General features: G+C 27.7%; 1 protein-coding gene across 2 annotated transcripts in view; it reads right to left on the bottom strand.

The window, feature by feature from the left end:
* Gnptab (N-acetylglucosamine-1-phosphate transferase subunits alpha and beta) overlaps positions 1-15,383 on the bottom strand; it is a 54,210-nt gene that overhangs the window by 3,483 nt on the left and 35,344 nt on the right. The window contains exons 17-22 of one of the 2 annotated variants that reach the window (XM_087165026.1): positions 13,794-13,978; positions 12,419-12,571; positions 8,373-8,505; positions 3,013-3,197; positions 2,876-2,930; positions 1,171-1,374 (exon numbers count right to left, since the gene is read on the bottom strand). In XM_087165026.1, the coding sequence (XP_087021152.1) occupies positions 1,171-1,374; positions 2,876-2,930; positions 3,013-3,197; positions 8,373-8,505; positions 12,419-12,571; positions 13,794-13,978 (915 nt within the window). Of the gene's footprint in view, positions 1-1,170; positions 1,375-2,875; positions 2,931-3,012; positions 3,198-8,372; positions 8,506-12,418; positions 12,584-13,793; positions 13,979-15,383 lie in introns of both variants that reach the window. The other variant, XM_087165025.1, reaches the window with a different exon arrangement.

Below are 15,383 nucleotides of genomic sequence, written 5' to 3'. Positions count from 1 at the left end.
AAAAAAAAAAAAAAGCCCTAGAAGTCAAAGTTTATCAATTATTGTATCAAAAACCATAAATACAGTAAAAATGTTTTTTAAGTGTAACAGGAACTATGTTCGGGGTATCTGCTACATTTTAGATTTTCAAATCCGTGACTTTTCATGACGTTCCATGACGAATTAAAATATTTTTTCATTTCTTAACGAAGTTAATATTTTACTAAAAACTTTTATTACTTTTTATACTAAAAACTTTAATACTTTTACTTTTATTACTAAAAACACAAGAATAAATTTAAAAAAGCATTATAATAACATTCATTGAAATGATAGGTCTAACCAAAACTTTCATACTCTGCATCTTCATGTTTATAGATTTTAAATTTAAAAAACAAAGTAAAGAAAGAGATAAAGCAATAAAATAGCTGAAAAAATACAAAAGCAAAGAAATTTTTTTCCCGCAGAATTATATTCTAAAGAATATAATTCTACAGAAAACTTTACAGGAAAAGTATCTTTATATACTTTTCTTGTTCATCAGGAAAGGAAAAAAATACTCTTTTTTGTCTGTTCTCATTTCAAAATAAAAAAAAAAATTTGCCAATGACTGGCAATTTAAATTGATAAAAAATAAATAAATAATAATAAAAATTCTGAAATCACAGAAGTTTTAAGAGAAAAATCCGCTCTAGAAATGATGTTTTTTCGTACTGTTTTTGAAAGGACAAAAAATTTTTTAAAGAACAGGATAAAAAAATTTTGTATTTTAAAAAAATATGACTGTGAGCGGGGATTTTGTTACAAATTCAGATATTCGGAAAACCATGAAATTAAGAGGGGGGGGGGCAAATTTACTTTTAAAAATTAGATTTTTCGATGACTTAAATCCATAACTTTCCATGATTTTTTTTAAAAAAAATAGTTAAAATCATGACAAATTTTGTTCAATACCGAAATTCATGCCTTTCCACAATTTCTGATGACATTCCAGGCGCGCAGATAACCTGTATAAATGATTAAATTAACTAAGATTAACATCATTGGGTTTGATACAGAGGTCTTATAATGGTTTGATACACGTTAATGGAATGAAGGGTTACTTTTGGAAGTTCTAATGAGCACGAAATGTCTATGTAATAACAAATTGGACTTCAGATATTTAAGAGAGAGAGAAAGAGAGATACATACTTCAGCCTTCCAGAAGGATGTGATGGAGAAGATGATGAGGATGGCCAGCGTAATGTAAGTGACAGCGCGTATGATGTCACGCGTCCTCCTCCACTCCTCCAGGTCAGCCACATACAGAAATCTGTTGCGGTACTCAGGATTCAATTCAAACTGAGATCTCGATGGAAACAAAGCTTCATAAAAATCCTCAATCACTGCTCGGATCTGAAAATGGGTGTTCATTAAATTATGTATGACCTAAATAGTTCAAATTATTATTTAATATTTTGGAATTTATCACTTTAATGTCGGATAAAAATGCGACTGAGTGAATTAGAATTGTAGACACATGCATGTATTAAAATTAAGAGTTTTTCCACTATTATGCCATTATTTTTAAATGAAGAATAGAATGAAACTAGCGACCAAATAGTGCTCCGTTTACAAACAATTGCTATAAAATAAGTTGCAACAGAAAAACTACTCTTAAAAATAAAAAAAAATTGAAAAAAAAAGTAAATAAATAAATAAAAAATATCTTCAAAAAATGGCGAATTTCTTTAAATTGTACCACAAATTTTTATTTTAAGCATAGTTTTTAATAAAATTAAAAGATGACAATTTTTGTGACATTTACAATTGTTTACTAATGAAAAGTAATTCAATTTTATTCCTATTTACGGAATGTGAATGAATAGTAAAAAAAAAAGAGAGAACAGTCAATCAGCAGCAGTTATGTCCACATTTTTGTGGCTTTTCTCCCCTTTTCTTTATAGATAATTATTTCCAAGCTTCAGAGTAATAATCTTATTACAGCTAGAGTTGTAATGAAAAGAAAGTTCTTTTAAATGCAGTCAAAAAATTCTTGTGAAGCAAGTTTTTTATTTTTGAAATGCCAGTTTCAAAGCGTTGTTAGTGTGAATTAAATAGGGTTTGTAGCAATTCTGTAAAAAAAAGTTTTATATTTATTGCAGGTTAGAGTAATGTTTTCCACAAAGATCCTATAAACCCTCATGAAAGATCTCTCAAGGTTTCATAAACCCTTGCACAGTAATAAATCTGAGTAAAAATAAAATGCGTTTGAAAGCAAATATTTTAGAAAAATTATCAAAGGAGATTAAAAATTTTAAGCTTTTTGTAATTCGTAGTACACTTTTATGTTATCTTTATATTTAATTTAATGAGATAACAATATTGAAACATAAAAACATAATAATTGTAACATAATATGGAAACATAAATTCAAAATATATTTATTTGCAGCTTTTATATATAAATATGTAAAATATATTTATCAAACCCGGTTTCTTAGTTACAGTTTTATAATACAGTCTAAGTTACAGTTTTATAATACAAGTTGACAATACAATTTTGCACATGATATTTCATTTTTGTTGCTATTTTTTTCTAATGATAAAGACTTAAAAAATGCAATTGTGATTTTTCCTTATTTCATCTTAGGATAATTTTATTTCTTGTAATGTAATTATGATTTTTGCTTTGTTATATTTTGGGTTCAGTAAAATATAAAAAAAAGGTACTTTAAGATATAACAGAATGTTCTCTTAAATTAAAAGAATGAAATAAATGTCTAATATTTAAAAATTGGAGTTTTGAAAGCAAACAATTTGGGAATAAAACTGCTTATCCGTTTTACACAATTTATCACAAATATTCAAAATGCTTCTCATAAATTCACAGGATACACATATATAAAATAATTTACCAATTCAGCTTCTTGTGTGCCATGATTCATGTTGTCATTTAAACAGACAAATTTCCTGGAGAGAAAAAAAAATATATAATTTACAAGAAAATCAAAAAGGAAGAGAGAGAGTAAAGGGAATGAGAAGGGAGACAGACTTGGGATTTTTCCTCAGGTCGTCTATTTGGCCAAGAACTTGAGTGAGGTTGTTGTGAATCATTTTAAAGGCCACTTCCTCCTCCCCCACCACCTCGTAGGCATTCCTCTTGCGACTGCCGAAACGCTGAAGCAGCAGATGAGAGATGGGTTGACAGGACTTCACAAGAGTTTCACTGACAACAGGCTAAAAAGAATAAATACAGATTCTATCTTTAACAACAGCATAAATGTGGTTGCTTTTAAAAATGATAACTGAGTAAAGGGATGCTTGCTTATGTTCTTTAACATTTTTTGTTGTGTATAGCAAGGTGCGTTGCCAAATCTTTCAACAAAAAATAAGCACCTTTTAAGTACTTTTAAAGCACTTAAAAAGTATTTTTAAGCACTATATACATAAACAAAATGCAAAATAATTTACAAAGACTTTACATGATCATGATAAAATAACTAGTTTCTGACAAAGAACTCTTTTCTTTATTATATTAGCCATTATAAAGTAATCGAGAGATTTTTTGTTTCGATATCAGAAGGGTGGAAAATGAAGCCTGAAACCGAGAATATCTTGCAAAATGCAACAGAGCTGCGCATGAGGGTGTAATAATCTCACAGAATCCAATTCAGTAGGCGCACATGCGGACTTGCAAGTATTTCATCAAACTTGTAAAATGATTGGCGCTTTCATACGCTATGGACCGATGGTATGCTAAAAAAGATTGTTGAATCAATTGTGAAAACGTTGAATTGAGCAATTTGAAAAGCACGGTTTTCATACGGCGAAAATTGACATGTTAAAAAAAATATCATTTTCGAAAAGGGAAAGTTATGCACATTTTAAAAACACCAAATGAAAAAAGCACCTTTAAGGGATTTTAAAAACATAAATAAAAAATAAGCACCTTTAAGAGCTTTTTGAAAACGCTACGCAACCTGTCCAGGTTAATATGATATATATATATTAGAAGCTTTAAAACTCTGGTGTGCGATTCAGATCACAAATTTTTGCCTCTAACTTTGATTGCAACAGTTTTTTTAGAAGAGTAGAATACTTAAATTAGTTTACAGTGTTTCAGCATTCCATCTTTAAGCAATGATAAGATTACTTCATTCAGAGACATGCAAAAAAAAAAAAAAAAAAAAAAAAAAAAAAAACAGACGGGGAAAATTTTCATACAAGAATTTTTAAATTCTGGTCATTTTCCTCCAGTTTATAAGCTGTTTAAAAAGCATTAATGGGTTTTCCTTTACTCCAGTTCAATCAAAGAGTTTAAACACTATGCTAGTCTTTCAATCTTTAAAATGTATTATTTAAATTTTAAAGTAAATAACATTAACTGATCTGACTTACATGTTTAGTTCTATAACTTTCAATTGTTTGAAAAGAGTTTTGCAAAGTTCATACTCTTTATAAGAAATCCTATTTTCTTGTTGAAAAAGAATTTTTTTTCAGACACAAATTTATTCTGCATTTACACTAGCGTGCAAAATTCTTTAGTCAAACTCAATATTATAGATAGTTGATTGGAAATGAAATAATAACGTATAGTTTTATTCCTAAACATTCTTAATATGCTTATCAACCAGAAAGCAAAGTTAGCGCTTTGAAAGTAACTTTAAATCAAATGCAATTTTCCTATCAGTCGGGTATTTGTTTTTTGTGAAGCGATTTTTGTATATCTAAGAATTGGATTAAAATACAATTGAAAGTTACAATTTTAACAAATAAGCATAAGTTTTGCATATTTATTTATGGAAATAGCGATTTTAACTTTAATTTATTATTGACATTTACTTTCGAAGAATTAGTTCTTACAATACTCGAATTATATATAAAAAGAAATATTCAACTGAATTGAGTGCAATGTTTTAAATTTAATCCAAAGAAGAAAATAAAAAATAATAATAAATTGCAAGAAAAGTAAAAATTCTGAAATCAAGTGTAATATATATGCTGGCTTGACTAAATAAAACAGAAATCATCCCTACAGAAAAAAAAATTTGCATAGAAAGGTTAAAATTGCCTTTCACGTGCTGACCAAAAGCTTTTGCACGACAGTGTAATTAATTATAATGCAGACTTAATGTATCAGAGTAAACCAACTATAACTTTTTAATTATTCTTTTAAAATGTTTGGCTTTTATTAATGCTTAACTTTTTGAAAATCTCAAAAAATCTAAATTTGCTATTGGGCTTGATTAATTAATTTTAATTTCATAGTAATTTTTTTTCACACAGAATATTACATACAATAACAGAATGCAGCACTTACTATTCCAATTTTTTTAGAGCCATTGAATTGAAAACAGCCATTTATAACAACAAGATTATGATTGAATTCTTTAGCTAACCTTAAAATAATTTGATTATTTTCATATGATTTTAGAAACCACAAAAATTATTATTATTACAAAAAAAAAAAAAAAACAGTAATGCAAAGTTTAAAGAATTTGTATCATATCTACATTTATAGTGGACTCTTTTTGTATGCAAACAAATTTTTTTTAAAAAAAGATTTTAACAAAAACTATTGGTTGTAGTGTTTCAAAAGATTTAATTGTTATGCAAAGTAAATTACAATTACTCTGTTGAAATGATAAGGTTCCTAAAAAATTAGGGTGAAAAAACTTGATGATTGATGTTAGTAGATTAATAATTGCTTGAAGATATTTCTGTTGAAAAAAATAATTATATCACATAACAAATTGTAATCCTTAATGCATAGAGCCTTCCAAATTTGCAAATTAAATTTGCAAATTAAAATCTTTACAAAGATGAATGATAAGAAAAGATGAAAGATGGCAAATATCTAATCAAAACACATAACTACTGACTGATTTAAATGAAGTTTTGTAGTGTTTTATTCCAAGAAAAACATTTGGAACATTGTTACAGGTTTCGTAAAAAGGAATATGTTTTGATTCGAAATAAATGAAGAATAATTTCCTGAAACTATATAATAAATCAATTTTCATACACACTTAATACATTTGCTGCAAACAAGAAGGGAAATGCAAAGCAAAATATTAAAAAATCCTAAATTATTGAAAGATTAAAAAACAAATACGAGTGATTCTGTAAGGAACCCTCCTTCTAATCTCATACGTTTGACAGAAGCTGAGCATTCGATTTTCAACAAAACACCATATTATCTGAACAAAACAATAAACAGGGATTTTACAGATGAACAGTAAAATGGCTAAATAATATTTTATATATGTTTTATTCTGTTGAATTATTATTTTTAAGTTTGCTATAATGTTGTAAATAATGCTAATTAGACAAAATATTCAAGGTTGCAGTTTTGACACAACACCTCAAAAACCTGTCAAAAAGTGTAAAAAAATGATAAAAACTGTTAAAAAACCTCAGGCAAGTTTCTTTTTAGTCATTCGGGATATTTTATAAATAATAAATCAAAACTTGTATTATATACAATTATAATTAAGATTTATAGTGTATAACATATGTAAAATACATAGCAAAAATTATTGAAACTATTAACTGATTTTTCTAAAAATATGGTTATGTTACTCAATACTTTAAGATTACCTAATATTATTTGCTACAACTATTAGGTTTACATTACAGATAACTATGAGTTGTTAATTATGTATTATCAATCTAAATATTTATTTTAATTATTTTATTGCTCAACTTAGACAGATTTTTTAGACTATTTAAAACTTAGAAAAGTTGGCAATAATTTCCTTAACCCAACTTAGAATTTTTTTTTATTCTTAACATTTGTTGTTATTGCTTATATACAGGGGAGCAGAACATGTTCAATCGCGCAACTAAGAATTGAGGAAAATTCAAGCAATCGTGAAGAAATGTTTTATCTAACAAATTATTAAAAAATGTGTCGCGTTTTAAAATTTTTCCTTGCTAAAAAAATATATGCCGATTTGTGTATTTATTAGCTTGAATTCTTTGAGTTTCTGAGTGAAATCTTAAATTTCATTTAATGAATTATTTCAATATATTTTGATTTTTATTACTTTTTAACAGATATGCTCGTTTATTTAAAAACTGCGTCACATAAATTTTTTTCTTTGATTTTTTATCAAACTTTTTAACAAGATATAAACTTTACTCCCCAAAACTATTTTATACTAACTAATTATTTCATATAATTATACAAAAATTATTGTATTTAATAATTTTTAACAATTATTGTTTTTTTATTTTATTGTACTAAAAAAAAAATAAATAAAACGTTAATATCTTTGGAGAAATTTTGATCTATAAAAAACTATGTTCTGAGAAAATATTAAGATCTGAGAATTTTCTACAATTCTGCTAGCATGCACATGAATATTTCCAATAAATCAATATATTCCCTGATAAGAAATTAATTATAATTTACAAAAAAGATAAATTTTTGCTTAAATGATTTTTTTTTATAATTTTTGCAATCAAGCAATCTATTTTTGCAATTCAAGTATTTAACTAAGAAATTATCAATATTTAGTAGAGTTATTAGAATAAATGTTCTAATTACTCGTTATTTATTATGTTAGAATAGTTTGCCATACAGCTCAGCATCAATCAAAAGAATGTTTTCGATCTCATTCATACAAAACTGAAAAATGAATTTGGAGAGCTTCAAAACTATTTTTGGTAATCACATGCTTTGAGAAAAAGAGGAAGTAAAGTTGATTTTACTTATAAGATGATTGTTAAGTTTATATAAAATGATTGTTCCTGTAGTTCAACAATCAAAGAAATTAACAGATTGGATGAATTTAAATTTTTATTTAAAATTATTTAATATTTTCTACAGCAAAATTTGAGTTTTTGACAGTAATTGTCAAAACAAAAAGAGAGTTTATTGTCAAAATAATTCAAGAAGATGATTTATCGCTCATAATTTTATATGTATGTTTATTTATAAATGTGTCATATTTACCCCATAGCTAATAATTATCCTCACACCAAAATTTTGGAGTTTTGACAACTGTCAAATTTGTGTCAAAACGTTTTTTTTTAAAATGACGCTTAAAACCATTCATTGTCAAAAACTTGTCAACCAGAAAATATACGGGCTGCAATAAAACATAAAAAATATAAAGGGACATAATTTTATTACACAGAATTTTGAATATGCAAAATAATGTGGATGAATGGAAAAAAATTAATTTACTCAGTTTATAGATAATTCAAAAGAATATATTTACTCTGTAGAATTTCTGACCACATAAATTTCTTCTTAAAAGATTTTCTCATAAAAAGTTTATGCTAATATAAATTTATGTACATTTCGAATATCAAAATCTTATTTAAAGATAAATGTAATTTATAGTATTCTTATTAAGAGTTAGAAACAATGAGAAGAAAATTATGAATGGAATAATAACATACCAATTTAGACTCCTTTTCTGTTGTTAAAGAGCAGTTGACAATCATTTGTTCAAATACAGCAACAGAGGAAAAATCCAAGGGTAAGTCATAAAGGCGTGCAAGAACTGTACGAATTTCTCGATCAGACCACGACCTATAAAGGAAATGCTTACAAATACATAAAACATTATTATACATACAAGCACATAAAATATTAAAAGCTTTGTACGCCATATAAAAATGATTAAAATTGGATGAAGCGAAGCAACAGACTACAAATGGGAATGCACACAACATTCCATTTTAAATGCACACTGTGATCTTTTGTATGCCATAGAAAAATGATTAAAATCAGGTGAAAGGAACCACAGTTTACAAATTATGATATTCTTATAAGATGAAAAGAAACATAATTTTTTATTCACTTTTAAGTTTGTTTACGTATTAGTATTATGCATTATTATCGTGACACAGGTGCTTGGTTGGATCCTCGGGCCGGGCAAGGCTGACTCAGCTTTTCATCCCTTCAGTGGGTCAATAAAATGAGTATCAAGCATGCTTGGGAACTGAAAACTGGGGATTCCGCATTGGGCTGACCGGAACATCTGCCCCTGAGCCCAAAGGTCAGGAAAACTGAGATGGGCACAGTAGGCCATCTAGAGGCTGTCACGCCACTGATTTTAGTTTTATGTATTAATATTGCAGGGTTCGAAATCTTGAAATGTGGCAAGCTTAATAAAAAACAGATGTTTTTCTTGTTAAACTATCCATATTTTGAGCCCATATTCTAGCCTCAGTTAACATTTAATAATAATAATAAAATAAAAAAAAACTAAGGGTTTTTATTAAAGAGCCTGGATTTCTTTTTTGCCTCAGGAATAATAAAATTTACACATAACCATACAATAACAAAAAAAAAAATTAAGATAATTGAATTTCTTTTTAAATTATTTGCTTCTTCTCAGTAATTTTCTTTCAGAAAATCAACATGTTGAAAAAGAAACAGATTTTTATACATATTAACGCACATGCAACAGAAATAAAGAAAACATGCAATAAACTCGTTTTTGATACAATTGAGTTGTAAGCTAGCAAACTATACTGATGTTATTTTTAAGATAATTGAAATTGAAGTTGCAGCTTAAATTTAACAATGCATAATGCTAACACCCATGCAAAATATTAATTATAACATGTTCTTTTCAAGAGAGCTAAGTTTTAAATGATTTTAAAGAAATTTACCAAGTTTTAAATGGTTTAAATTGTCCAAATTTCAGGATTTTTGCACAAATGGTTATGAAGTTAAAACAGACATAATTTTTGATTCACAGAATTTGAATTTAAAACAGATTTTTTTTCTTTCATTACTAAAGTTTAAACTCTTCTTATTGTAAAGTATGATAAGTTGTTATTTTTGGTCTTATTTGTTCTGCTCTACTTCTTGGTAGAAAGTATACGGCTGCTTACTACAGCTTATTCTGCAAGGCGATATTTTCAAACAGATAATTTTGTTTTCAATAAAAGAAATAAATAATAAAATTTTTGATCTTAAATCTGTTGTGTTTCATAAGATATTAATGATATTTAGTAATTCTGGTGAGTTTGAGGCGAAAATTTGCTTTAGTTATTTAGGGATGTAGAGTTAAAAAAACGGTTGGTAGTAGGACTGGGCTATAAATCGATGTATCGTGACATATCGATTGAACGCATATATCGGCAAGTCGATACAGCGACTTTCGTTCCAGGCGGTGCATCAGATTTCTGATGCATCAGAAATCTGATTTAAGTCTTCGAGGAAAGACAATATAGCGATATAAGACACGCAAGGATCTTCCCTTACGTTCCGATCCCCACTCGGGGTGTTCGTCTCGTTATGTTGAAATGGCCTTGATTGATTAGCGGTAGAATCAGAACCAGAGTTTTGAGAATACTATATTGTGATCTCGCATGTTCGCTTTCGCACCTCTTAGTTTTTTGTTTTTTCTCTTTGTCACAACTTGATATCATTTCTTGTAGATTATTTTCAGTGGGACTAACTTCGTGATTGCTGCCGTTGCCTTGTTCTGAACGCAATCTATTATTGAAAAGAATTTATATAGAATTTGGTCATTAATTAGGTAATTTTTTTTTCAACAAAACTTTTTCTTATTTTGAAATGTGAAAATTATCGGAAATCTAATTTAAGGCGCCCAAAAAGAATTAAGTTACAAAGTTATTAAATTTGTTAGGTTTTTTTTTTCTTTTAATTTATTAAAAACTTTTTGGATAAAACTTCTAATAATTTAATGGGTTTTCATTACTGATTTTAAATTTATAAATCTTGAGTTCTGTGCCCCCCCCCCCCAAGTTCTTGGGCGCATTCTTGGGAAAATTCTAAATTCCCCCCCAAACTATTCGTTTTATTTAGTGTAAAAATCCCCCCCAAGCTTTAAGTGGGCGCATCGTGCGCCCACCTTCCCCCATGGTGGGGGCTCCTGCTTGAGTTGCTTTTATTTTTAGAAATAAAGTTAAAACAAAACTTATTTTTTGTCATTTGGATTTGGACATAAGTCAATCAACTTCGTTTATTCAAAACAATTTTAAAGGTTTGTGAATTTTATTCATTTTTTTCGTTTTATTAGAGAGTACAATCAGTTTTTTTTAAAATTTTCTTTTAATATTATTAGTTAATTAGCTAAATATATTATCGAATATCACAATTCTTTTGTTTTTATTTTTAAGAAATTAAACCTTACTTTGTTTTTCGTTCATAATTCGGTCATTATTCAATTTAATGTAATTATTTATGTGAAATAATAATAATAAAAAATAGTGATTTAAAAGCGTTTTATTATTATTATTTTTTTTTTAAATTTATTTAGCACTTTGTTTTGAACATACAAATAATTTTTAACGAACTTATTTTTTAAATTTTCTTTCTATATTGTTAGGTAAATATATTGATAATTTCTATTTTATTTATTTTTTATTATTTATTTTTAAATTAAGAAATCTTTCATTATTTGCGTGATCATTTTTAGAAAATTTAACAAAACTTGCGTTTACTTTTTCATTTAGAATTTGAGCATTACAATCGAACTTAATAATTATGTAATTATCAAAGTTATTTTTATATGGCTCATTTAGTAAAATTACTTTTTATGGCTTTAAACTTTTTTTCTTCAAAATTTCATTCGCTTAAACTAATTGATTTTCAAATAATTCATAAACCTATCGTTTTAAACTTTCTTTTATTTCTAGTTAAAAGCGTAGTAAAATTACCTAATAATTACCTAAATTAATTAATAATGAATTAATAATTTATTTAATTAATAATTTAGGTAATTAGGTACTTAATTAGATACGTTAATAGCTCATAAACGATAAAGAGGTGCAAATATTTCATTCCGTATCTACACATTTTTTCAATAAATATTTTAAGTAAGTTTTGTGCATAGTAGTCAATTTATTTAATATCTTTCTTAAGCAAAACATATATATTCAAACTTATAAATTGATTTAAATCAATTTGAGTATGGAGTTTCGATAGAAATCTGACTTTCTGTGCCTTACAAGTAATTGAAATTCAGAAATACTATATCGCGATGCAAAATTGACGATGCATCATATAATTTCTAATATCGCCCAGTCCTAGTTGGTAGATTTAGAAAAAACTCGCTTTTTTGGCAAATCTGATTTGACCTCTTTTTACTTGTTTATTACTGTTTGTTCTTGGTGCAAGCTCTGCACCGTCATACGTTTGTGTAGGCATTTTGTTTGAGTATAGAGAAAAAGTTAATTTTACAAATTATCCTTTAGGTTTGAATTTTGAAGCCTGTATATTATTAAGATTTTATTATTATTATTATACTCATTATTATTATTATACTCATGTATATTATTATAAATTTTTATAATGATTTTTCTTTTAAACACAAAACACAAATAATAAATCAGGTGACAAATGCAAGAAATACTATTTGAGAGAGTCTCAAACTAAAATGATCGCGTTGTGAGGCTTCAAAACACAGCAAAAACAATGGAGCATAGGAAAGTCAAGAAGATGTAGGAAAAGATCCCTCACTCACCCACTCTTGTCAATGTCAAAAGAACGAAATATATCGGACACATCGACAGACTCCATTTCACTCATCAGGTAATAATAATAAGAGAAGGCAAACTGCATGTCGTTGGAGCTTCGGATCTTGTGTGAAGAGGTGACGTCGAAAGCGGAATCAAACCTTGAAGTAAAACTTTGTCATAAAAGACATTAAAGTTAGGAAAGAGACACAACTATAAGATAAATAGAGCAGCATTTCATTGCATTTAATAAAACTAATTTGTTACATGTTTACAGAACCGTTATCCGATGAATGCTCTTTTTGAGAGAACAGAATAAGAGGCTAGAACACAATTCTTTTTTATTCATTGCATAATAAGTTTCGCAATCCAATACAAGTGGTAGGGGTGGAGAGCATTTCTTGGACAGTTCCAGCCAACACTCATTTCCCTCCCCCCCAATAGCCCAGACGATATAAATAGGTGCTCACCAGTCTTGTCCCCATCAGAAGTTACTCGTTGAATTTTTTATTTTAGACTCAGAGATGACTCCTTTGTGAGGATATTTGCATTTCCTTAGAATGGCTCAGGAATCCACAGAATTTTCGTTCCAGGTAGAAATGATTATAATACAAAAACATCCAAAATAAAAGTGCTGAATAATGAGTTTGATGCCTGTTACAAAATGATTATTTGTCAAATTAAAGCTAAATAGGTAAACTACATTAATAATTTTTAAATTATATAATATTCAACTAAGTTTTAATTGTAACAACTAAATTTATTAATTTTATGTTGGAACTATATGTTAAAGCAAAAATATTTCTTTCTAAAAAAAAAAGACTCATTAAGTTGTTAGTAAGATTAATGTTCTTATTTGTAGGGAAAAGAAACAAGGACACATAATTTGTTAACTCTTTTTCAAGCAATATTAAGTGCAATCTGGTTTAAATATGTGTTTGTTTTATTCCATGTACTTTGTCTTTACTAAATTTGTGATTATGGTAATCATTAAACTCTTTCCTGGGTAGAGAGAACTTACATTTAAAAAATTATAAGATTATTTTGGAGTGTCATTATGCAGTCAGGGTAAATATTTTTATTTTTTAAAGAGCATCGAACAGTTGACCCAATTTCGAGCGCATGACTGTCGATGTTTAACTCTATCGCCTTGATCTTCATCCTGGATCCAACAATGGGAGAACTTTAGAGAACTTCAATATGGAACAAAATCACGTTTGTGTTACGTGGAGAAGAAAACCAAAATCTCTAGTGGTTAGCCTGACAATAAAGGTATTCCAACCCCTCATTCACTTACCGGAGAGGAAAAAAAAATCATAAATAAAGTGCAATTAACAAAACATAACCAAAAGCACGTAAATATGAGACATAAAAATTGCTTACTCATTGGTTAAACGGGACATGACATTTTTATCAACGAAATGAGCAATGTGTGAAGGGACTTTCCTTGCCTCATAACCAAACACCTCATTGTACAACTTGTTCACGTGCCTCAGTGAGTCCCCAAAGGTGTCCAGCAAATGCCTCTGTGTGGCTGTGGGTGGAGGTCTCAATACACGGGACACATTCTACAGAATTAATGCAACACATGTTATAAAAAGAATTCATTACAGCAAACAAAATTGTCCTAACACCGAGTTTGTTACTAAAATCTCACATTCAAAGTTAAAATAGTAATAAATCCATTTAAATGTGTAATAAGATTTGTTTACTTTGTTTTCTTTTATGTTCAACAACTATTTTAATTTAAAATACATATCTAGAATACATCTGAATGGATAATTTGCATGTAACACAGGTAATAAGTACAATCATAACCTGTTATAACAATAACTTGTCAGGGGCCTGTCTAGGTTTTTCTGTGAGGTACCTATTTTGTGAAAATTTAGTTATAATTTGTGAAAATTAAAAATTATATTAAAAAAATAGCAAAAAAATATGGTAAAAATATGAATTTATCGTTTTTTTACGGGGTACAGAAATAAAATTTTAAGAAAAAGTTTTTCCTAAAGATTAATTTGTTAAAGTACCGCTAAATGGTAGAGAATTTGGCCTGGACAGACCCCTGCTCATAATAGCAAATACAATTGTCTTGGCAGCAAGTTTGTTGTTAAAAAAAAATGCCCACACTTAATGTTAAAATAACAATAATAAAAATTTAAATATGTAATCGATTTATTTACTTCAGTTCCTTTTATGTTCAACAGCTATTTTAAATTATAATACATATCTAGAGAAAACTGTTTTTGCATAAAGATTGTAGATTGAAGTATGTAGCTCTGTACTGTATGAAAGGAAAACAAAATGTCAGACAACAGAAAATAATGAACTCAAATTTCTAAATTTTAAAAAATTTTTACAAGATGAAAATGAAATGAAGTGTTATGAATGATGAATGACATCATTTATAACTGTAAATGTTGATTTTAATGGTAAGTTGTCAAAAAAGGAAAACAAGATATAGTGTCAACAAAAGGTGCATTCTTTAGAAATGTGTGATAGGATTTCTAAAATTAGTGGAAGAACTATACTTTTGTTAGGAAGAAGATAACTTAACCCGTGGTTGCCCATGAATTACTTTCTATAAATAAAGGATAAAAACTGCAAGAAGGAAAAGATGTTCGTATTTTGCTTTTTTTACAGATACCAAAAATAAATCAAAATGTTTTCCATTTAAACCTTTTTCATATAATATTGCTCCTTAAACAGCAAAGAAAAAGTATTTTTTTTTTCGTTCTAACTTTATCTTAAAAATTCCTTCCATTCTCAACCAATTTTAAACATATGATGGAATAAAAGTTCCATTAAATAACTTTAAAAGAATAAATAACGTGAAATTGTTGCTTGTTTAATGACATACAGTATGAAACCCCTTTAATATCTTATCTGGTTTTGCTTAAAATTTGTCATCATCATCATAGTTAGCCAGACAGCCCAATGTGAGCCAATGCCTTCCTCTGAAGATTTCTCCAT

The sequence above is a fragment of the Parasteatoda tepidariorum genome, chromosome 5 (genome assembly GCF_982258835.1).
Source record: "Parasteatoda tepidariorum strain Cologne lab strain chromosome 5, Ptep-v5.0, whole genome shotgun sequence".
Classification (NCBI taxonomy): domain Eukaryota; kingdom Metazoa; phylum Arthropoda; class Arachnida; order Araneae; family Theridiidae; genus Parasteatoda; species Parasteatoda tepidariorum.
This window is presented reverse-complemented; position numbering and strand designations above follow the sequence as displayed.